The sequence below is a fragment of the Amblyomma americanum genome, chromosome 5 (assembly GCF_052857255.1).
Source record: "Amblyomma americanum isolate KBUSLIRL-KWMA chromosome 5, ASM5285725v1, whole genome shotgun sequence".
NCBI classification, from domain to species: Eukaryota; Metazoa; Arthropoda; class Arachnida; order Ixodida; family Ixodidae; genus Amblyomma; species Amblyomma americanum.
This window is the reverse complement of record NC_135501.1, coordinates 165,370,582-165,395,885: the sequence shown is the minus strand read 5'-3', so window position 1 is coordinate 165,395,885 and position 25,304 is coordinate 165,370,582. Positions and strand designations below refer to the sequence as shown.

Here is a 25,304-nt window from a genome sequence, read left to right as displayed (position 1 = left end):
ATACATAATTATTATCTTTAAAGACTTTTCAAGCGCAAATGTAAGATTTCATTTTTTCGAAATTTTGGCCGTAATTTACGAACGTACGGCCGAAATTTTGGCCGTAAATTACGCGCTGGTTTTTCGCTTCGTCACTTCTCGCCTATAACAGGACGTATGAGCGATGAGTTCGCTATATTTTTACATGCAGTAGCGATACTGCCGTTTCTAGACCTGTAAGGAGCGTCGGTTTGCTGACAAAAATGGCTCCCGCTAACAACCAGATGGCACCACTAGGATGAGCTGTTTTATTACACCGCAAACACTGCTAAAGAAATAAAAAAATTGCTGCAACTGTCTCCACCTTGTTTCAAAAGGGGACGCTACCTTCCATCCATCAATTCAAATCGAGTGTTCGTTGGCGCTGAACTAAAAGTACGAATGTGACAAATCTCATACCACCAGAATGATTGCGTTTAGCGTACGTAAACAGCGTGGATTTAAACTCCTTTCTAATCATATATGTATACAGAGCGAGCTGACGAGAAACGTTTAATGCGCCTACAGAACAGCAGCGTTATAGTAAAGATTGCGTGTCTTAGTTGCATATTACACATCTTTATTACTTCCGGGAGATCAAGCGGCCATGAAACTGCATAGTTACATCACTATTAAACTTTTCTCATGCATGTGTACAGTCATGTCCTCCATTTGAGTGACTCGCCGTAAGCGGGAGTCACTGAGAGGGCAGTTTGGAACAAAGCAAGGAACCTGACGCATCCCATATTGCTAAAGGATACGAGGTCGCTTGCGTTTCTAAGTCTGTGTGGGAACCTAAGCAAGTAAACATCTTGCTTTGAAAAGAAACGAAATGCTAGAAGTGGAAAGAAAGAAATATTACCCACTTTATTCGTGATACATTTACAGGGTGACACAAATGAGCTTAGATGAGCCCAATAAATACAATGCAGCATGCATCGCACTTCGCATATAAACTAACACACCAGCAATTGCCGTACCTTGGTAAGTAAGCATCTCGCTTTGAAAGGAAACGAAGTGCTAGAAGTAAAAAAGATATATGACGCACTTTGTTTGCAATATATTTACAGAGTATCACAGATGACCTTTGATAAGCCCAATGAATACAATGCAGTGTGCATCGCACTCCACATATGAACTAACACACCAACAGCTGCTGTAACTTGGTAAGTATAAGAAACGAAGTGTTAGAAGTAGAAAAAGGAAAATGATGCATTTTTTAAAATATATTTACAAAGTAAAGAAGATCACCTTTGATGGGCGAAATAAATACAATGCAGCGTACACGCGCTTCACATATAACATTCTAACAATTGGTGTACAAACCACAAAAAGTCCACTACGGATAGATAAAATACCATGCCAGCTTGAGTAAGCTAAATTGGCATACAAACTGGCACTGAAGTCTTGGTTTGAGTTTGTTATATAATACAGTAAGAAAATCGAGTACGATGTTCCCGTTTTCTGAAGACGCGCCAAGGTCAGGTGCGTCGCGACTAGGCGCGAGACTCCCGCGTGGCGCCATCTTCCGGAACGCATCGCCATAACTGGTGTGCTCAGCCGAAGTTCGCCGACAGGCTGACCAGGTCGATGACGGTCATGGGGCACGTGTTGTACTTGATGCGGCAGCCCTCTCCGCCGTGCGTACGGCCCACTTCGTAAGCACGGCTGAAGTCGGCGGGGACCTCGCTCCTACCCATGAGCGCTTTCACGCTCCTGCAAATAGAGGGCGTTAGTCAACTACATACTTTGTCCATGGTGTTTACTCGAACTTTTCACTAGTTTAGTGGCAAGCAAAAATTGCGCTGCAACAGTTGCGAAGACTGCTAATGTGTAGAAGCAGTCTTTCTCCATGCACCTGTCATTGCGTAAAAACGTTAACTCCAACAGCACTGTAACCAACAGCAATAATTACACTAGTGGGATGCAGCGAAGCGCCTTTTCCCTGTCATGACACACCCCCTCCCAATGGCGTCGGCAGATTATCATGACCCTGAAAACGCAGGGTGTCTGATGATAATGCAGGGAGTGGCAGATGAAAGGGGATAGTCCTCTCTGCATTGTGGGGGTGGTGGTGGTAAAAACATTTATTAATTAGTCGCGCCGCTCCCCGCAATGTAACGCTAGCAGGGTCATTAAATCGGCCGATGCCATTGGCTGGAAGGGGGTCCTTTGACTGGATAAAGGCGCTTCGTTCCTAAGGTGAATACCACTACAGTTGAGAAGCACAGAAAAAGGGAAAAAAAATATCGGATTCAGCGAGAGCAGTCATTTGTCACAAATCTCACGCTGAGGCGACGGCTGCTTGCGCTGACGCTTCCTGCTCTCTCGGTGGCCTCCTAGCCCAACTTTGTTCGAGATAGCAGTTATAGGTCCGCCGCCTTCGGTGAGGAAGCCGTGATCAGCGTGTGCGTGCGTGTGTTCGCCCCATAGCGCCCGTTGGAGATGGGGCAACATCCGGGCACCTTCAGAGTCCGGAAGGTGCTTCCTCCGGAGTATCGTCTGGTGAGTGCACCTCAATGCATCGGCCACAATCGAAGCGCTTAGCCTTGCACAGACCACTGCAATTTTGATGAACCAATCGCCAGCCGCGGTGGCTATGCTGCTCAGGTCCTGAGCAAGTGTTTGATGGGCTCGGTACTGACTGTGAATGCAGAAATGCAGAGGTGAAATGTTCTCGAAGAACCTCAGTTGAGTCGAAATTAATCCGAAGACCTCTTCTTTAGTTTGTGCCTCATATACCATCAACACTGCTGCTAAAGTTCAATAATACTTTCATCTCATTCCTTAAAAGGGCCACGCTGAATGATGAAACAAGAAGCCAACAAGGGTGCCTTCGGAACGATCACTTAAAACTCGAGAAGTTCTGTATTCAAGGCCCCGCACAATTGCATACATTAAGTCTTTTACCTTGTTCACAAAACAAGGGTGATGCAGGCATATTGACGCAAGTGAAATCATCAAGGAAAAATGGCTGTGCTTTAGCTCTGGTTAAACCTGGAATGACGTATAGCTACAGCTGGCCGAGTGGAACTTGCTCAGTTGAATTGCAAAGTCAGTCTTTCGCCCCTCCGTTTCGCTGGGCGTTCCTTCTCCATCTTCGTCCCTGGAGGTGTATTAACTCTCTCCCCATCTCCCCCCCCCCTCCCCCCCTCCACTCGGTTTCGCCGGCAGCTGCTCCGCACCACGTGACCAGCCACGGCGCCGCTACGGAGCTCAAGGGGTGCCACGCTGAAGGCTCGAAGTGCTAGCGTAATGTGGCTATCGCTACAAAAAAATGGTAGTGTTTTAGCGTAGTTAAACCTGGTAGGACGTGCGAAAGCATTTGAGGCAACACAAAGACACAGCACGAGCAGCGCGCGTCAAACGCGCCGATGGCTCTCGCAAGTCGGGAGCGGGCACGGCGGAGCGCGCCGGCGACGCAAGGCGGAGAGACCAGCGGCGGGGAGACCGACATTGAGAACATGTGGGAAGAGGCAGCTCCGCGGCCGGTCTACCAGTGGCGGCGCGAGCCTCTCCCACTCTCCCTGCCCCGCTCATCGCGGTGGAGTGCTGCCGCAGTTGCGCTATCAAGGAGTTTGTGTGTTTGGGAGTGGGGAGGGGGATCGGTTCAGCGCGTTGACCGAGCAGCAGCACGAGTCCTTTGCCGCTGGGGCTCCGTCAAAGGTTGAGGCTTCCCAGATACCTGGGATTGTTCAACTTTGCTAGTGAAGCGGAGCTTTCGCGCTAAAAATAACTGCAAGGAAGTCTAAGCAGTTTGCTACACCACGTGCAGCAAAGAGTTATCCATCCGGTATGATTGGCTTTGCCCCATACTAAGCATAACGATGCAAATACACGTTGCCTGCGTGCACCTCTTTGTCCGCTCTCAGCGCTCTTCCGATTCGATTGAGACATCAGAATTGCACTTGCAATCAAGAGTCCTTCCGCGATCATAGGCGTTAATACCTGATCACGAAACGGCCGATGTACCTGTAGATGAAGGAAGCACTCTCCGCGTACCGGCCGAAAGACTGGTCGTTCGCGCCGATGTAGCAGACCATCTTGAAGACGCACTTACGAGAGTTCATGCTCCGCCAGGTGCCGGATGCATCGGGGCTCGGGGCAGTGCGTCGGACGCGCGGCTTGGGATCTTCCTGCCTGGGGCCAGTCTCACTGCGTGAAAAAGGACCGGAAAATGGTCGTCATCATCATCATCACCACCATCATCAGTGATCGCATTTTTATGCTCACGAAGGCCCCCATATAGATATTACATGACAGGAATGCATGTACAAGTCCAGCTTTCGCGGGCAAAAAATTTGAAAATTGGAAAAATTTTAAGACACTTATAGAACTATTGAAGGTAATGGTCCATTATTATGATATGTAGCAAAATCTGTGTTTCAAAGTGTTTCCAACGATCGCATCGACCAGTTAAGACTGCTATAGAAAACCAGTGTGGAACGTTTTTGACGTAGCAAAAACGTGAATAGAAAAAAAAAAGCACAAGACTGCCGTCGGGTGATCTGCAGATACATCGATTGTTATAGTGAAATCTTACATTATATGAAAGAGTTGCGTTCATAATCGGTTTCCCGTTCAAAAGTGCTTTTCTCCAGAATTGCTGGGTATGCACACGCCTTTGTTAAAACTGTCCAGCCTGCAGTTTTCACTATTGGAGCGAACAAGGGATACTTGTGGCGCCCCTTTAGGCTAAAGGGTGCTAAACAGGTAAAAAGAGTGTACTGGTAGTAAAAAAAAATAATGGCAACAGAAAATGAGCGGTACTTTTAAAAAAGTGAACGGAAGGAAAAAAAAACGACTAGCCAATTTATAAATTATTGTTGGAAATGATCGAGCAAAATAAAACGAGCTTGAATAGTTTTTAACAATTAAACAAGATAGAAGAAAAGCCGAGACGAGTCAAGGTGAGTTCGTAGTGTATCCGTAATTTCAACAACAAAATGTCGACATGCAGGGGAATTGCATCTGATCTCGTTCCTTTGTTGTGTTTCTTCGCTTGTTGCTATAGCGAACAAATTTTCTTAAAAACAGTGTCACAACAAGTAAAATAAACTTATGTGTGCTTTTTTATGCACCACATACTGTGCACACTGTGCATAACTGTGCACATACTGTGCACAGGGAAGTGCTTCTCGTGACCGCACTAACCGGAGCGACTGTTGTGTGAGTGACATTCCTCGTATGTGCACTTAAATTGTGCTCTTGACAGAAGTATTACAGTTTCAGGGATACCTTCGTGCTCTACAGCCCTGCTTAAGAGCGAACCGTTGTACGCACATCTTTGGCAAGGGTTACATGATTCGCGACCAAACCAAAAGATGAAATATGCAAGTAAAATTTAGTTCAAAGGCAAAAATCAAACCGTAATAGGGATCGGTACCGAAGGACACCACTTGTGGAAGGCGTTGGAACCGGCAGACTGTTTTAGCTCCCAGTTTTTTATCTTCTGCCTGCGTGTCTGTACCTTGGCTTTCCTTGGCATCTGCCGGCTTCTTCAGTTTTAGTTGAAGCGTGCTTATTTGATTTCACTCTCAACCGCGCTGAAGCCTTTTGCACGCGTTACAGTAAGTTTTTGTTGTATTTTTGTTTCCTGTGTTTATATACTAATTGAAATGTAGATACGGCTACTGATCATATTGCATGCAGCAATATTCGGGCATGGACGAATAGCGTTATAAAACGCGGCCTGTAAATAGAGCTCAACTAAATGTATAAACAGGTTTATGTGTGCAGTTGAAAGCTCATTAACCCGGAATTTAATGCCAACCTCGTCAGTAAAAAATTACGAAGTGCGGGCATCGTTCAGAACTAAAGCTCTGCGCTGAAGGTTTACGAACATTGTTCGTCAACTAGCTGGTGCTGAATATTCAAAAATAGTTATCGCGGCACTGATAAGGAGATAACACGTAGTACGACAATCGTAAGCGCTTGCGAGTTTTGCTCTCAACTGCAGACATGTCCAACTATTCTGGACAGAAGTATTTCCCAACGGGAAAGAGTTTATAAACGCAGCTTTTTCACATATTCTAAGATTTCACTAACAATCAAATTATCCACAGATTTCCCCTAGGCAGGATTGAACTTTTTCGATATTAACATTTTCGCTATCGTTATATCCCCAATGGTTTTGTATGGTAGTCTTAACTGCTCTATGCGAACGATGGAAAATTTTGAAAAAAAAAGATTTTACTACGATTTGGAAGAATGTACCATTGCCTACAATATTTCAATGCTTTCAAATATCATTTTTTCTTCGCACAATAACTAAATGGAATGAACTCCCGCCTGAGGCTGCAAACAGCATTGATGCCATTGACAAAATTGCTTATTGATAGTTGCTGAGTTGTTTTTGCATGTCCTTTTACGTGTTGCGTTTCTTTTCATGTATTTTTTGCCCTTCCTGCTTGGTCCCTTCTCGGGGAATGCAGTATTCTATAAATAAATAAATAATTTCCATAACGGCACTGTTCAATACTCCAATATTCAACATTTTCGTCCAAGAATGCTGGGCATGGCATGTGCGGCTCTTAGCGATGGGACGACAGAAAATGACCCCCCCCCCCCCGCGCACACACACACACACACTTGCACGAAGACAACCAACTAAGAGCAGAAGGTAGAATCAACCATCGCACGACTCACCCGCTTTTCGGCGCCTCGGTGTCCAGGTCGGTCGGGTCATAGAGACTGAATGGGAAGCCAGCCACGTTCTTCCCCGGACCAGAGATGCCGAAAGGACCGAAGCGGTACTGTCCCGTGACCGGCGAGAATACGGTCCTGACTGGGGGCGGCGTTTGCTTTACGGTAGGCCTGGCGGCATGCTGCTTCTCGCCAGGCGGCAAAGAACTGTGGTCCCCGTTGTTGGTTGATGCATAGACATCTCCCTTCGTCTCATCTGAGGCCGGCAAATCTTGCTCGACGACTGGCTGCTCGGTTACCACGACTTGTACATCGGGTTCGACTGGATCTTTGCTCGCTTCTTTGTCACTGGAGGACTCGGGCTTGTAGTTGGAGGACTCATGCCTAGTAGAGTATTCAGGCTTATCGTAAGAAGACTGGGGCTTGTAATTTCTACCAGTCTCATGGGCCTGAATGGTGGGAAGTTTGGTTGTTACTTCGATTTGGTAAGACCGCTTAAGCTGGTCTCCCAGAGCTCGCCCCTCCGCCTGAGTGACGGGATGTGCTGTCAGATTGGAGAGAACAGCAGGAGAACCGTCCACGTTCAGAGGAATGTCGTCAAGGGAATCCGACCTGAACTTTCCCGTGACAGGAACGAAAACACGCCGCGAAGCATCAGTCTGTTTCGCAGGAGGCTCAGCAACAAGCTGAACCCCTCCAGAAGGCAACGGTCTGCTATCGTCGTCGCTGGGTGAAGCGTGGACATCATCCGTCAGCTCTTCCGAGGTGTGCACATCAGGCTCAAGCTCTGGTTCCTCGTTGATAACGAAGACTTCTACCGTGGGTTCGGTTGGATCATTGTAGGCGTCGGGATCAGTGGAAGGCTGCGGCTTGTCGTAGGAGGACCCCGACTTGTCGTCCGTACCGGACCCGTAGGCTTGGGTGATCGCAAGCTCTGTCGTTGCCTCGGTTTGGTACGATGGTTCGGGCTTGTCTTCCTGCACCGTCCCGTCAGCCTGGGAGCTGGGATGCGCTGTCGTGAGTTCCGTCTGATAATACGAAGGCTCGGGTTTGTCTTTCCTGACTGATACGTCAACTTCTTCGGCGGGCTGATCTGGGAGTTGCCTCAAAAGCGTTGGCGTGTGCCAAGGGGTGCGGGAGAACAAGGGTTGTTCCACATCACCAGCCCTGCTGGGAAATCTGAAAACTTCGAAAGGTGACTGGCGGTAATTGGGAATGTTGTAAAACCTTGACGGGTAGCCCAGAAGCGAATAAGGATGGTCAGGGTAGGCTGACGGCTTGTTCCCTATCTGCCTAGCAGCCGAAGGTGTGGCAGGAGGTGACGGCCTGATTAAAGATGGTGTGGAAGTGGTTTCGTCCTCTGCAGAGTCTATGGGCACATTAGCCGGAACGTTCGAATCCGCGTCATTCGTGTCGTTGGATTCTTTGAAGTCGAAGCCGGATGAATTGACCGGTGGTGCCGGTGTCGGCTCTTTGCTCCTCTGACCGGATATTCCCAGGAGGTTGTTGACGAGGCTGGGTACAAAGCCCGGGTCTGCTCTGACGATGTTACGCACTAGGTTGGGGTCCTGGCGAACGAAGCCGAGAAGTGCTTGGATGTCACCATTGCCAATTTTGCTGGAGGTTAGACCCGCAGTGCTGTGCGCTGTGCCCAACGGAGTTTGTGGAGGCTTGGCGCCGGAGATTCCTTGGATAAGTCTCACGATTAGCTCCGGATTGTTGCTCGCGATTGTGGACACGGCTGGAGACTGAGCGATCCTGAGGATCTGGTCGAAGGTGCCTCCGGTCGCCGGCTGCGCGTCAGCGAGAAGAGTTTTGGAAGCTTTTGACAAGCTGCTGATGCTGGTGACCGGATGAAGTTCGGATGCCTTCCCTGGCTTCAGCAAGGCCACCGCCGGGGGCGGAGGGATGACGAAGTGGAGTGGCGGCGGCGTAGGCGGAGACGGCACGAACTTTGCCCAAGGAGGCTGCGACAATGAAAGTCCTCATGTACTTGATGACGCGACAATTTGTCGAGTGATACGGGTGTAAGGCAAACAGAATTTAAAAAAATGGGCTATTTGAAATATGAAGACTGTCGGCGGCATTGTAACACCATATTGGATGACGTGGTTTACAACCTAAGTCTGCAGTCAAGCTCCAGTCATATCCAGCACCGCCGAACATTCCTCCACGACAAAAAGTAGTCCGTCCCTTGCTACCTAAACAAGAAGCTATTAAAAAAAAATTACAGGCTTTAGAATGTTGATGCCTGGCTTGTTTAATATATTCAAACATTCAAAAGCTGGTTTCGTGTACCGTTTTGACTTGCCAGCGGAGAAATTTATAACAACGTGGGCTGCATTCCAGCGTTACCAACTGCTGTATCGTACTACAGCAGGCTAGTTAACTAATTTCTAATAGTTAACTTTTTAACTATTACCATTAGTTGCATGGTTGCAGTTAGAAGTACTTAGCTAGTCGTCAGTAATAGCTATATCACTTTTTAGCATTTCGAATAAATGATTACGTGCGGCGCTGCTGTTTGACAAATTAGAACCTTTGCCAGCGCGTTTCAAACTTCGCGCTTCTATGGAGTGCGCAGGAACGCCCACCTTTTGACGTCACTGCGGAAAGCGCGTGCAACGTGAAGTTTTTCTCTTTTATGCTGCGCTGCTCGCTGCGCCAGAGCAGATGGAAGAGTGAAGGTCACGTGACACGTGCGCCATGGCGTGACGTGAACTGGTAGGTGCGGCACCGCGCGATGTTTGAAATGCGCACGCCAAGGGCCAAATTATTTACGCTGCAGCACCGAAGGTAACCGATTTTTCGAAATTCTAAAAGGTGATTGTTCTTTCCATTATATATTCAAGAGGATTGCACAAGATTGTCTCAGGGGGCGTAACAATAGTCCCGAAAAGAGCCTGATGCGGTCATGCCACCTTGAAAGCCCTCGCAGCAAATAACACTCTCAAACGTATAGTTTCACAAATAATACATACATGAACAAAAAGACAGCTGCAGCAATCAATTCATATTTACAGTGTAATTTTCAGGATGGGAGGCAAGAGAGCAACGGTGGAATATACCAGTAAACAAAAACAAGTATTACGCATGTATGTGCACTCAAAGCTACATCCTTTACTAAAATGAACATTAATGACATGCAGTGTACGAGACTGCCATCAGAGTTCCCTAATTTCTAATTATCAGCCACACATACGCAACAATACGCTAACTGCAGTAGAAGTTTATTTTTACAAATTAGTTTGATTTAAGTTTGATTTGTGGTGTTTAACGTAACTAAGCTACTCAGGCTATGAGGACGTCGTAGAGGAGGTCTGCGGACAATTTCGACTACCTGGGGTTCTTTAATGTGCATTGACATCGCACAGTACACGACCTACCATCATTTAACCTCCATCGAAATGTGACTGTCCCGACCGGGATCGAACCTGCGTCTTGTGGCTCAGCAGCCGAGCAACATAACCACTCAGCCATCGCGGCGGTCCAGAAGTCTATTTTATAGGCGCAGTACTTACAAGTGGCACGTTTGGTTAAGAAACATAAGGAACCAACTAAAAAAAAAGTTTTGTTCAACCAAGGCACAGAAACAGCCTCCATAGTGTCACCTTTATGAGAATGAACTGTGCCGCTGAAAGCGCCATTATTCCTCCTTAGGGAAGATGAAATTGGCGTCACATATACTCTGAAAACTTAAAGCTCTCTCTATACACGGTGTTTCACCTAAGACTTTACACAATTTTTTTTAAATTGGTTTTTGGGGAAAGGAACTTGCGCAGTACCTGTCTTATATATCGTTGGACACCTGAACCGCGCCCTAAGGGAAGGGATAAAGGAGGGAGTGAAAGAAGTAAAGGAAGAAAGAGGTGCCGTAGTGGAGGGTTCCGGAATAATTTCGACCACCTGGGGATCTTTAACGTGCACTGACATCGCACAGCACACGGGCGCCTTAGCGTTTCACCTTCATAGAATTTTTAGAGATAGGCTTTTAAAGTTAATAATGGCTGCATTTGGGCGAGTTGGTTTTCCATTCTGAACGTAAAAGCGCAAAAACACAAGGACACAGACTAAGGCAGACAACACGAGCGCTTTTGTTGTCGTGTTGTCTGCCTTAGTCTGTGTCCTTGTGTTTTTGCGCTTTTACGTTCAGAATTTTGAAGTTAGAAAAACGTTTTTCTCGCCTTAATTATATTGTCAGCGGTTATCCTCGGCGCTGTGGCCCAACAAATTTTGGCTATTTCGACGACTGACGTGCACTGAGAGGTTGCCTTGCCTTTAAGCTTCTCGAAAGCGTAGGTATGTGACCTGATATGAAAAAGTGAAAAAAAAAATGAAAAATGCGTTCAGATGTGTCAAACTGCTCAGAATGGAAATCCTAACCCACTACGCTATTGTGTCACGTCCTTAAGGCTGAGCATAAGTGTACCCTCCACTTTTTTCTAAACTAGAAAAACTGATATGGCCATTACTAATGGCCAGCAGCTGCAAACTTCTATAATTACACCCGGGCATGTAACTGCAATACTTAAGAAGTTATGTATTAAAAGTTAGCTAACTGGCCTACTAGTTGACATGATCAATATTTTTTTTTTCTGATGTCCACCAACGCTGGTATTACTATGCCTCAAAAACACTTTTTTTCAGCCCCAAAACGTGCTTAATTAGAGACGGACTTCGTTGAAATACCCGGTCTAAGTACTAGATTCCTCTGCGGTTACTACAGTGGCGACGTAAAATAATTCCTTGTATTGTAAAATTTATGGGGAATTTTCGAACACGAGGAACTCTGACAGCAGGTCATGATCTCGGCACATGGGTTTGGAACGAGCACGGCAACTGTTAGAGATGGACGGCGCATGCAACTACCCTCTTCCTGACTACTCAGATGTTCCCCGAAAGGGATGTATTTGACCCTTTCTGTTTTCAGTTTTTGTCATAGATCCCAGTGCTATCACTATAGCGTCACATACAACTCAAGAACAAAGCAGCTTTTCCCCGCCAAAGGACCCGCTTCCAGTCAATGGCGTCGACCGATTCTCATGAACCTGCAAGCATCACAATGGAGGGAGTGGCAGAGAAGATCCCCTCCCCTGCCTTGTCAAGCTAGCAGGGTCATGAGAATCGGCCGAAGCTATTGGCCGGAAGCGGGTCCTTTGGCGGGGAAAAGCTGCTTTGTTCTGGAGTTGATGATTGCATGCAGGATAAACCGGTCAACTCCCCTCCAGATCAAACGTGGCTAAATATTGCACTTAACGATGTAATGTGCTCGTGCAACAAGCGGGGTATAATGATTAATGAAAAAATGAGTGTTTATGGTCGTAACCAGAACTAAAATACCTCACAAGTTGAACTACTCCATAAGTAACATACCTATTTATATGGTTGCATAGTACAAATACTTAAATGTGATAATTCATTCCCAGCTTAGTTGGACTGACCACATTAATTATACATCATCTGCGCAAAGGACTTTAGGACTCTTGAGACATACTCTCCAAAGAACACCCAGCAGCGTTAATAAATCGATTTAAAGAAATAATAAAGAAAAAGTTGGGATATTTAGTTTTGCGACAATTACGCTTTTTCTAGGCCTTATGAAACGGGTCATTTCGTTGCTATAAAATTGTTTATGATGTACACGTCAGGTGACCCTTTTAGTGAGCAAATAAATACTGACAGGGAAAGATAACAGAATCAGCTGCAATTTTAGCCTGGTAAGTACGAAGAGTTAAAGAAGTGACTGATGAAAAAAAAGACACTATAGCTTAGGACGTTATTAGTTGCAGCTTGAGACGTCGTCGAGACTACTTGCGGAAATCAAGAAGCCTTTCTTCTACGATTTGCACATCAGAAAGAACGACTATATTAAAGTAGGGTTTTGATGAATTACACCTCCGTGAAATGCTATCACTGCGGGGTCATTCTATGACAAACGCGCCAAAGTTTGCGGTCGACGCTCTCAGATTCCTTCTTTAAAGAACTGCGACTTTTTGCTGAACTCTCCAAACAATTTTCCTTAATATTTCTCAGGAAAAAAAAAATCCGCCATTTGCGAGCCCTTTGAGTTTTCCAGACTAGTACAAACTAGGACTCCGTAAAAAAGTTCACGAATTTTTCCTTTTCTCCGCTGAAAATTTTTATGACCAGTGCATAGGAATTGTACTTTGATATCATGCATCAATAAATTCAAAGGGCTGCCACGTCACGAAACAATTTTAAGAGCGTTAGCTCTTACTCATCGCGTTTCTCGATTTCTTGGAGTCTGCTACCACCTCCCTTCGGCGTGAAATTTCCAAGTCCGAGGAATTCAAGATGGCGGCCCCACAGTAAATCGAAATAGCAACCCAATTGGTGTTCGACTGCTGACGTCATTTGTATGTCGAATTTGTGATTGATTGGTGACGTCACTTATAAATCTAAAAATTCAAATTCGTATTTCCATTTGTGTACCTCACTTTAATCTTATGAATATGAATTCTAGTAAACCAAACACTCGTTACTTCAACATCTTCCAGACGGTGGCGTAATATTTTTTTTTCGAGATCAACATGTCTACTGCTGGCCCAAATAACAGATCGCTAGCAACGTTCAAGATATGCTCGACTAAATGAGCGTTGGAGCTCTGGTATGACTAACAGACGCACTAAGGCGCCCAAAAATTCGGTAGATGTCTATAGAATATAGCCCATAGTGCATGTTACTCCCTACCCTTACCCTTCCTTCCTATCGCTTCTCCCTTTCTTTTCCTCTCCCCATCCTTTTATTCCCGCTAGCAGTAGACGGCGAGGTTCGGGTGTTCACAGAGATGTGAGACAGATACTGCGCCATTTCCTTTCCTCAAAAACCAATTTTTCAACTGGTTAACTCTTGAAAGGGATAGTAGATGGGCCATTATGAGACGAACGGTGGTCACAGGTATCACTTGTGAACCTTCACTGTGAACATCAACCTTCACTGGTGAAAGCTGCATGTGACAGCGTGCTTCACTTTTTACGTTTCCCCATTTCGTACATGCAAGCTTACGTCCTGCACGCGGTACACACGATTCACTACTTTACTATACTCTGCTCTCTACTCTATTCTAGTATACTCTACTATTCGGTACAATATATGTATACGTTTACTGGTTACTAAAAATAGAAGGAGGACAAGAATGAGTATTCAGTGACGTCACAGCTGCCGTCATTTTGTTGTATGCGGACCACTGCGAAAGGCTGCGGGCACGTATCGCCTCCTGCTCCGGCCTGCTCTGCTGAAGCTACGTGCTGGACAACAAAATGGCGCCCGTGACGTCACGTGAGCACCCCTATACCGGGAGAAAGGGAAAAAGGCATGAAGGGTAGCGAGGCAAGTGCCGGGGTGGCTACGCTACACAGAGGGTGTTAGAAGATTGGTGGAGGAAGTCAAGGGAGGGGGGAATTCGGGGAGGAAAAGATAGTAAAGCAAGATGTTTTAGAAGCGGAATAGAAGGAAAAGGAAAAGAAATTAAACAAGGAGAAAGTCATCGGCTTTGCAATCATGGCATTACAAAGGGTAATGCCATTATCATGCATTACCCTCGTCAATGCATCACCCAAATCAATTTGGTCATGTAAATGCAAATTGGCCACGGCCACAGATCTTTTTTGTAGTCAATACAACACACAATGTGGCCCACACACACGCCATCCACATTGCTGACATTCTGTTGGTTGGCGGGCACTCACGTTTATGGCTGCTAAAATATTTTAAATGGGAATTGATGGATTACTGTGCTCATGGAATCTTAGACCAATGACGGGGAATGTTTGCTTTGCTGTTTACAACTTCACTAAGTGCACGTGAAATTTGTACCATATTGCGCATGCGCACTATGCTACCTTGGCGAAATCCACCATTCGAAACCTTGCTTCCAGACCAATGACTAACGGGTGCGCCCAGGAGGGAAAGTTTGAAAACGTCTGTATCATGGAGGAAGGAAAACTCGGGAGAGGCCCTGGCAATCAGAACTGCACGGCAAAAAGTGTGTCCGAAGTCACGCGATAGCAACGCTGGGCGGAGCGGTGTCGTCTGCAGCATTGTCTCCTGCGCATGCGCAAGCGCGCTTAGACGGCGGACAAGCAGGGGGGGACGCAGGGGGGAGCCGGCTTCAAAAAATGTGACGTTACCCTCTTTCCTGAGTTCTTTCCTTCCTCCGTGGTCTGTATATAGCCCTATATGCAATTTGCAAGGTAGCTGGGTACCGCGGGTATTAGCAGAGCCCACCGGGCTACCACCCACCTGGAACGCTGGCGGCGGGTGACTGGCGACCCCTGGAGGGGGAGCCGGTTGACCACTCCTGCCGACCACGAAGGAGTGCTGTTCAGGGAGCCCGTGCGGCTGGGGAAGGCTGAACGCTGACGCGAGCGCCCGCGCGCGCACAGTCATAGGTGGAGGCGCCCAGTGCACCGATGGTGGGGGCAGAGGTGCGCGCGCCCAGTGCACCGGCACAGGCGAAGGTGGGGGCAGAGCTGGAGCAACCCAGTGCACCGGCTCGACGAGGGTCGTCAGAGGAGGAGGCTTCAGGTCCCTGGCCGGTACGTGGACGAACTCCTTGCGGACGCTGATGCCCAGCTCCGGGCCGCTCTTGCCCCGGGACATCAGGCCGAACAGGAACCTCAGCAGGCGGCTGGCGATGGCGATCTTCACGCTGGCCACACCCAAGCCCAGTGCCACCCGGCTGACCGGGAAGCCAACCAGGGCGGCGGGCAGTGCGAGGTAGGAGAAGGTCCCGTCCGCCGGATCGGGCAGTGTGGCCAGCGTGGTCAGCAGGACCACGGCGACCAAGAGGCGAGAGAGGAGCATGCTGCTGGCTGCGGAAGGGAGAGAAAAGGAGGAGACAATGAATGAAGGGAAGGAAGGAGCGAAACAAAATAAGCAAGGTAAAGAAAGGAAGAAAAGATGAAAGGAAGGAGGCAAAGTAAAAAAGGAGGCAAACGAATGAAAAAGACAGCAAAAAAGAAGCTGAAAACAAAGAAAGAAAGAAAGAAAGAGAAAAAAAGAAAGAAAAGAAGAAAGGAAGTTAAAAAGAAACAGCACAGAAAGAAGGAAAGAAAGAAAGGACAGAGAGAAAGAAAGGAAAGGAAGGAAGGAAGGAAGGCAAGAAAGAAAGGAAGAGAAAGAAAAGAAGGGAGAAAAATCAAGGAAGGAACGAAAGATTGGTATAGCAGTTTAAACGGGAGCTGTATTTTAGTTCAGCTAAAGACAAGAAAGGTGCAACAGTTGCTCCAGATTGTCACAACACCTGCTCAGTCTCTCCGATATCTGTGGTGCGTCACTACCTTCAGCCATGAAATACCGACGAGCCATAAACATCTCCTTTCGTCAAACGATAAACGGCAGTGATTGACAAGTGCATGCCAAGATATGAAGCAGATCACATATTACGTTCTTTAAGCTTTTGTTTTACATGTCGCACTTGCGAAGAACTCACAAATGCGACGACTCTTTCCGCAGCTGCTTGTTCACAATTTAATATAGAGGTGTATTTTCTCTAAGAGAGGACATATAATCAGATGTAGGGAGAGGCTCACAAGTGTAGACAGCTGTCGAGTACATTTTAGGGTCTACTGCTTGCTTCCGCGGAGACTGCGCTACGATGCGAGGGCAGCAGCATCTATGCTGAGCAACTTCCTTCAGGCTCATATACGTTCATTCCAAAGGGGTTACTGCACACATTTTGTAATCTCTACATAGCTGCTTCGTACGCGTGACCACAAATCCTCAGTGGCCTAACGGTCAATTTCAATGATACGTTTTAACTAATCCACGTAATCGCGGTGTCTACTCGGTGCTTTCATTGATACAAATTGCTTATTCGTTGAAGTTGTCTACATAAGCCGAAAAGGTTATTTCAGGGAACTAAATATATCAACAGATAAATAACTGCAACACAACAAGAAAAATTGCTACAAGAAAAAAGTTTGCAAGAATAAAGTATTGACAGTACCAATGCAGCAACGAACTTTGAGAACAATAGTACATATATAAATTTAAACAAAACATTCCGCGGCATTCTGAGAGTTCGCTATTGGCTATACTTGAAATTTGGTCGATATCAGCGATACCGTAAAATGTGAACAGCGCCTGCCTCCTTTCTTCTTAAAACTGCGGCTCCTTAGATGACGTACCAGTCGTGAGACAATTGAAACAATAGGCTTGAACCGTCAAGCGTGTATTGGTGTTCACTCACCGGAGACGGTCGAAGTCAAGAGCCGGGCTAGGACTGCCGAAGACGAGAGCCTGGCCGTGAACGAAGCTTTATAGCTTAGCGTTTCCACTTATTTACGCGCGAAGGGTTGTGACCAGTTGGAAGAGGGTGCCCTCTGCGTCACCCAAGACGTGGAGAGAGGACAACTGGGGGCGAGGTGTCCCCGCCCCCCCCCCCCCCCCCATAGGTGGTAACAATGAGAGTCGGAAAGGAGGGAGGGCAGAGCGGAATGTCCATGGGCTTAGCCGATATTTTTTTTTTGTTAGGAAAAAAAAAACGCAGTGGCCACAAGCAAATAGCTAGCAACATAGTTTTACCAGTCCAGTATTCTTGGAATGACAAAGAAAAAGCGCGCAAAATTAACGGGAGGCTTGGAACTATGAGCAGTCGTCATTTTAATTTCAAACATTCCACTTATTAACAGTGCCCTAGAGCCACCGCGGTGTCACAATGGTTATGGCGCTCGGCTGCTGACCCGAAAGACGCGGGTTCGATCCCGGCCGCGGAGCATCCCCTACCCAAGCCCCAGGCCTGCGTGCCGGGACCGGGGATTTGGGGGCTCCTTCTCGGTGGTCTAATGAAGTTTTCATGCATACATTTCACCTGAACCGCGCCGTAAGAGAAAGAGATAAAGGAGGGACTGAGAGAAGAAAGGAATAAAGAGGTGCCGTAGTGGAGGGCTCCGGAATAATTTCGACCACCTGGGGATCTTTAACGTGCACTGGCATCGCACAGCACAGGGGCGCCTTTGTGTTTCGCCTCCATCGAAACGCGGCCGCAATGGTCGGGTCCGAAACCGGATACTCCGGATCAGTAGCCGAGCGTCCTAACCACTTATTCTCTGACCAAACGAGATTTCGTCAAACCTAAGATTTCATTCAGTTTCGTCGGTCGTACGACCAACCATTCATGTAAACTAGGCTTCCATATAGAAGCCAAAAAGTGTGTCATCTTTTGACCCGAACATTTGGTAGGCGTAGTCTTTTTCGGTCAGAGAAAGAGAGAATAAAAACTTTAATGAAGCACCAGTCAATGAACGCCATGGAGGAGAAAGTTCATCTCTCCCGTCGCCCCTACCCACGTGCACTATCCTACTGATAACGAAGGCTTGTGCGAGTCTCAAGAGATTCGCCCCCTTCATCCCAGCGTGCCTGTTCGCTATTCGTATGATAAGACAACATGCCTGATTTGCGCTGGCTTCTAACCTAGCAAGCGTTTCGTGATTCTTTCTGTTCGCTTTAATTCTAGGCCCGAGGACGCGGATACTCTCGACCGCGGGACCGCCGTTGACGTACAGGTGAATGTCTGCCTCGCGCTTTTGGTGAAGCCGCCGTTTTGCGGGGGGCATGAGGAACGGTCCCTTAAAAAATGGTCTATAGACAGTCTATAGACTTCTTATAGGCTTTATTGGCTTCCTATAGATATTACTTTCTGTCTTTCCATAGTCTATAGACTCTCTATAGACAAATGTCTACTAAATGTATATGGGCATAAATCTATAGATTGTCTATAGGCTCTCTATAGGATTTGTATTCCCTTTAGAGTGTCCTTTAAGGTCTGTCTATAAAGAGTCTACAGACTTTATAGACAGAAGCCTATGGACCGTCTATAGACTGTCAAAATAAATTTTTGTAAGGGGTGCTTCCGACTTTTCGGCCGAACGTTTAAGTCCTTTGGGTTTCAGGCACTCTTCAATGATGTCAATTGCATTTTGCAGAGAGCTACAACTTGACCGTCACTCTCCTTGTTTATCCATAATGTTAAGTCATCTGCGTATATGGTGTGGCTTAGATTCTCAATTTCCGCCAAATGTTCTTGGAGTCTCAAAACCTCAATGTATTGAAGAGGATTGGTGATAACACCGACCCCTGTGGCGTCCCCCTGCTACCCAGTCTAGAGTCCTTGATGGAATCTTCCCGTAGCTTGAGAGTGGCTTTCTTATTCGTAAGAAAGTCCTCGATGTAGTTGTACACACTCTCCCCGACATTAAGTGAGTTCAGATACTCCATGATCGAGACATGCCTCAAGTTCTTAAATGCCTTTGCCACATCCAATCCAACAAGCACTTTCGTGTCTCGGGTTTGCTTGTGTATAATTTGGTACTTGAGCTTAAATATGAACTTATTCCCCGACTAAACGAGATTTCATCAAACCTTAGATTTCATTCGTCCGGATTTGTTCTGCGGTTCCCGCGTTTAGCTTATTGTTGTGTTTTGAGTTTCGTTTCGCACATAGCGACGGCAAAATATTTTTTAAAATATCCACGAGAGCATGTACCGCACACAATACAAGCCGAAAACATTAAAGCAACCGCATTTTCTGTCCACCGCAGTGTTCGAATTTTTGGGGTCAAATGGAGTATAAACCTGCGCAAATTCCCTTTAGGTTATAACCTCGAAAGCAAATGTTTTATCAAGTTAATTAAAATCTTGGTGCGGGCTAGTTAGTTATTCATCCTAAAAATTTGACGCAGCCCGAGAAAACGAAGACGAAGAAGAAATACAGAAATTATACCCCCTTCACATCATCATCATCATTTATTTTACCCTTAAAGGCCTCTATTAAGGCACTACGTAAGGACATTACATTACACGGCATTCCTCGAAGGCCTTTCCAGCAAAGACACCTTTTTCACGAAAGGAGCGACAGCGAGGCGGCCCCACGGTGCTGCCCAAAGGTGAAACAGTCGTTCATTGCTATGCGCGTGTGTGATTTATTTCCTCTAAAATGAACTAATCACGCGCACAACCTGGACACATTTCTTATTTGTAAATAGTTTGTACATATTACTTCTCCCCATATCCTCTCTTCCTGTCCCCTCACCTCTTTCATTTCATTTCTCCATTCTGCCTGCTATCCGTTATTTCCGCTGCCCCAGCTCAGGTGCTTCAGTATCGATGGCAGATGCCGGGGCTATCAAAACTCTTTTCCTTTCTTTTTACTATTATTTTAATAAACAACCACTACCACCATCACCGTTCAGTCTTAACACCCGATGCTATGCTCGAGGCGGCTGAAGCGAGTGTTTTAAAATTAAAGTCTTTGTAAAAGTGTTTAAAAAATTCTACTCATTCGCTGAGCTCAGATAATTCTTTTTAAGATTGCTCCCTTAAAAGAACTGGAAAAGCTGCTCTCATCATCAGCAGCAGCAGGTTTTGTGTATTGCCTTGGCCACAAGGTGCACTCGGTATCGCTGCAACAACACTTTACTGTCTTGAAATCTGGGCATAAAATATAAACACCCGTACAAAAACCAAAGCCAGACACATTTTTCGCATTTTTAAAAGACGTTTTCAAACATTGTTGGCTGTAGCTACTTTTTTCATTGCTTTTACTTTTTGACGTTGGATGGCACTGCGATCGCAGGTTCTCGAAGGCGGGCGCCTTCGCCTCCAAGGCCCTTAGCGGCCAAAGCGTAACATTTGTCCGTGCAGCTGCACTGCTTACGCCTTTGGACATAAGGACCTGATCCTCAAAGGCCTTTGCTGTGCCCGTGTGACAGGGGTATTTAACGCTGTTGCAGTGGCTGTTGTTGGCATAACAAACAATGATGCATGCTTACATTGGGGGACCATTCAAGAATCGCGAGGCATAGATCGCTATTTAACAGTGCATTTGCGTGGCCTAAAGAAAAAAAATTTCTGGAGTTCAACGTGGCTTGAACCAGAACTAAAGCTCTGTTAAGCCTAATCTCCACTGTCTGAAACCAAACGTCAAGGTCAAGGTCAAAGGTCAAGGTCAGGTACCCGATGATCATAGTCATATGACCACGTGGTCATCCTACTATAGCTTGGGCCATACCACCGCGCAGTTAAGTTCCGTTCGACCTTGTGAGCCATTGAAGGTCATTGTCGATGTGGTGCCCATTGTCAAAAATCAAATGTCAAGGTCTGGTACCCCATGGTCACAGTCATATGATCACGTGGTCATACTACCATAGCTTGAGCCATATCACCACGCAGTTAAGTTCGGTTGTACCTTGTGAGGCGTTGAAGGTCATTGTGTCATCCACATCTAAATCGGACGTTGTACACCGAGGACTTGGGCTCTCACTCTAAAAATAGTAGTAATTAAACAAATGAATAAATGCAGATGGAACGCACGCGGGAGTACAACAGACACCAGTGGGTTCTGATTGAAGCATCGAATGGACTGAAAAGGAATAATAGGTTTGAATAAAAAAAAAAGTCAATTGAATTCAGAACGTAATAACTCCAGAAAATACAATGTAAGGTTTACCAGAGCAGTCGGTGAGACTTGTAATCAAACGCACCTGAACTGCGGCCAGAAAAATAAAAGGAAATGGGAGGCGGCAGGGAGGGGGAAAGAAAGAGGGGGGCGACAGAAAGCACATGGGAGAGAACACGAGTTTGCATGCATTCGTTTTGCTTAAACAATAAAAAAAGGAAGCAAATAAGCGAGGGTCAGCAACCAACAGGAATTTTGCTTCCTCACCTCGCGCAGAATCTGTTGACAGGCGCCAAAATGCACGGACATTTCAAGGACCCCTTCATCACCGCCTGACTCTGCTCTCCCCCGAAGGTGCTTTTTTTTATTCTTTTTTTTTGCAGTTTCGTCGTTCTTAGAAAAGTCGGAACTTCGATCGGACCAGGACTACGCGGGGTGCTACATTCCCCGCTTTCCTGACCCTCACAAACCAAGGCAGACCCCCCTCCGCTCCATTTTTTTTTTAACTCGTCAAAAATAACGCCCTAAGCGTAGCCCCCATCGGCACCCGTCTTTTCCCGCGTGTCTTTACCGACTGAATCGCTAGAGAAAGTCGAGGGGTAGTTTCCCTGTGCCTCCTAAAAAAAATCGCTCTCTGAACGACACTCCTTTTCAGAATGCGGGAGCCAGTAAGCAATGTGGGCAAGCTGCTTGGGGACGTCGCGAAAGAAAGAAAAATGTGGCTGAAATTGACGACCAAATGCAAATGGAGAGGGGTGGGGGGGGGGGGGGGGGGGGGGGGGGGGGCGTTTGCTGAGGTCGACAGGAACGACAGTGGCTACCATGGGCCACGACCTCCCACAGTGATTTCAGTGCAGATGTCACAGAGCCACGCGCGGGTGTTTGGGGTGGGGTACATTCTTCCACAGAGTCCGCATGACTGACGCATGAGGTTGAAAGTGAGCACAGGAGAGGACCTGCCGCGGTCCATGTCAGCTCTTGCTTTTATCTCGGTTTCTCCAGCAGAGAGAGAGAGAGAGAAGAGTTTTACTTATGTGATTAATTAATAATAATAATAATAATAATTGGTTTTTGGTGGAATGGAAATGGCGCAGTATCTGTCTCATATATCGTTGGACACCTGAACCGCGCCGTAAGGGAAGGGATAAAGGAGGGAGTGAAAGAAGATAGGAACGAATAGGTCCATAGTGGAGGGCTCCGGAATAATTTCGACCACCTGGGGATCTTTAACGTGCACTGACATCGCACAGCACACGGGCGCCTTAGCGTTTTTCCTCCATAAAAACGCAGCCGCCGCGGTCGGGTTCGAACCCGGGAACTCCGGATCAGTAGTCGAGCGCCCTAACCACTGAGCCACCGCGGCGGGGCTGTGATTAATTCGCAGGAGCTGACATTCCTGAGAATAATGTCGGTGGCAGTTAGGACATATGCAGCTGAAAAAACGGCCAAGGCGTATTATAAGTTACCGCAGTGAAAATGGCTTCGGTGGAGGAAACGAAGAGAGCAGTATTCGCTGCAAACCACGAAAAAGAGAAAGAAATGTCAAAGCCTTCGGTTCCTAACACCAAATAAATTATTTTATACTAGTTTTTTTCTTAATTATCTCACCCCGCCAGCTCGTTCCTTGCCTGAGATCGTAAAAGAGAGACCAACACGAAGCGCATGTGGCACGTGCCAGCGGCAGCACTTTTGTTTCTTTACTGAGCGAGATGTAATTCCGCTGTCTTTGCTCTTGTTTATGCCCGTTAGACCCGTGTGCAGATTTATTGTTTTTGTTTGTTTGAACTGTATAACGCGGTGTTATGTATTGCGTTACGAAGCCCGCTGCCTTGCTCTAATGCCCTGACGCTGCAAGGGACGTTGTAAAAAATATGTAAATAAATCCACAAGACATTAAATAACCCACAGAATCAAAGCAGCAATGAAGAAGCTCGTCGCAATAAAGCCTACTGTACCTCGACTATGTCCTTGACAAATATAACCATAGTTGAGAGAAAACTGACACCAGCCAATATTTTGTCTTTGCCCAACGTTTAGTAGTAGCAGTGGTTCATTTAAAAAAAAAGAGAGGTTAGGGAAAAGATTGTTGCCATTGCTAATATCTTAAGCAGCCGGAATGCAGCAGCTAGAGCCGGCGGAATTGAAAGGGAAAGGGAGAGGATAGTGTGGAGATGTATAGAGGGGAGGGATAGCAAAAAACGGACAGTAGAGAGCTTTTTACGCTATTTGCTAGAGTATGACTAAAGTGTGTGCCAGCAGTTGGGTACTGCCTTTGCTCTCCCTTTGTTAGCACATGGCACAGTCCACTAACGAACGCGGAGGGGGGGGGGGGGGAGCGTTCGTGGAGTCCTATTCATCGCCGCCTCTGTGAGCCGGACGTGCCATGACTCGATATGTCTCCTCTTGAACAAGTTTGGCTCCACGGCCAATTAAGACGCTCAGAACGAACAGTAATCCATACAATCAGACTCAGTATCAGCGGGGCTTATCTCACTCGACCAGACCTACCCGACTAGTTTCATGTTCATTGTCAGGTAACAATACAATGCATCAGAATATGCATTACAGAAAGACGTCCGGAAGCGGGAAGCTGTAATGGGACCGCTTATGAGAAAGTAGATGTGATTAGTAAAAGTTATACTTTGAAGAAAATTTAAAAAAACAAATACTGCGAAAGAACAAACAATAACAACAATAACACTATATATAAACATCAAGACAACAGCAGCAAAAAGATTTAAAAACACAACAGTAATAACCCAGCAAGAAACTCACACACATAACGATATTCTTTGTTAGACGAAAAAAGTTACCTGTAAAGTGCATTAAAGAAATATAACGTTCTTCTTCATTACAAGGTCTACTTCATTAAAGGGCAGAACTGCGCGAATGTAGCAGTTATACCTTTTTATTGCTCTAAAGAAGGTTGAATAAAATACGCGAGTACACCTGTCGCCTTCGCTTATCGATTCTTGATCTTCCAATATCACGCCCACCTCTTCAATCTGCCCCCCCCCCCCCTCCCCCTTCAGGAAGAATTAATTGATGTTCGATATTCACCACAAAATCGATCACCTTTATATCGAAACTGAACAAGGTACGCCGCTCGGCTGCGGCAATGGCTGAACACGCTGGACGCCACCATCCCGGACAATGCAAAAGGGGAAAGCAGCTGGTGAGGATCAGAAAACAGCATATCTGTTGAACGAGGGTGGGGATACTGTGCTTGAAAGACTGGCCACCCTGTGTACGCAATGCGTTATGACTTGGAACGCATTGGAATCTTAGAAGAACGCTAACATCGTCTTAACACATAAGAAAGGAGATCTCAAGGACTTGAAAAATTACAGTCCCACCAGTTTACGGTCCGTTGTCAACAAGGTAGTTACTAGGATAGTCACTATAGAATCAGAACGAACTTAAACCTCAATCAACCAAATCACCAGGAAGGCAGTCCTAAAGGCTACTCGACAATAGACCATATTCACATTATCAATCAGGTGATAGAGAAATGTGCAGCATATATCCAACCCCTGTATATAGCCTTCATAGATTACGAGAGAAAGCAAGACTCAATCGAAACCTCAGCAGTCATGCAAGCATTGCGGAATCAGGGTGTAGAAGAACCTTATGTGAAATACTATATATATATATATATATATATATATATATATATATATATATATATATATATATATATATATATATATATATATATATATATAAAGAGCACCAGACGCGATATTCGAAGGTCGTGGGTTCGGATCCCACCGGCGGCATGGTTGTTTTTTCTGCTGCTTTATAAGTAATTTTCTTTAAACCGATTGATTGGCACTACAAATTAATCAAAAAAATTAAAAACATTCCCCTATGCACCTTGGTTTCGGTGACTATTGGCTTCCTTAATATGTTTGTCAAACGAGCCCCTCACTTCCTTTACCGTGTCTTCTAATAGCTTAACGGGGTCTCGGTTTTCGCAGTCTTGTTGCCATAGGTAGCATAAGAGGGCTCTCGCACAGTTTTCGCCCTCGCCGTTAGATGACGTTCTACGTCACACTCGCGGTATTACAGGACGTGCTACGTCCACCGCTATGGTCGAGGGTGGCGCTGGTGAACACTCTAAAGATTCGCTTACACCCACTAAACATAAATACCCACGAAAGCAGCAGATTGGACAGCCGTCGCCGTAGCTCAGTTAGTAAGAGCACCGGACGCTATATTC

The 25,304-nt window shown here is 46.3% G+C and overlaps 1 protein-coding gene across 1 annotated transcript; it reads right to left on the bottom strand.

Moving 5' to 3' along the window:
- Positions 1-862: 862 nt before the first annotated feature.
- Positions 863-15,491, bottom strand: LOC144135231 (uncharacterized). The gene is made up of 4 exons (XM_077667966.1): positions 14,926-15,491; positions 6,667-8,630; positions 4,079-4,173; positions 863-1,734 (listed from the first exon to the last, which is right to left on the bottom strand). The coding sequence occupies exons 1-4, from the start codon at positions 15,487-15,489 to the stop codon at positions 1,727-1,729; spliced, it is 2,631 nt and encodes an 876-aa protein (XP_077524092.1). The 5' UTR covers positions 15,490-15,491; the 3' UTR covers positions 863-1,726.
- Between the last annotated feature and the right edge of the window lie 9,813 nt (positions 15,492-25,304).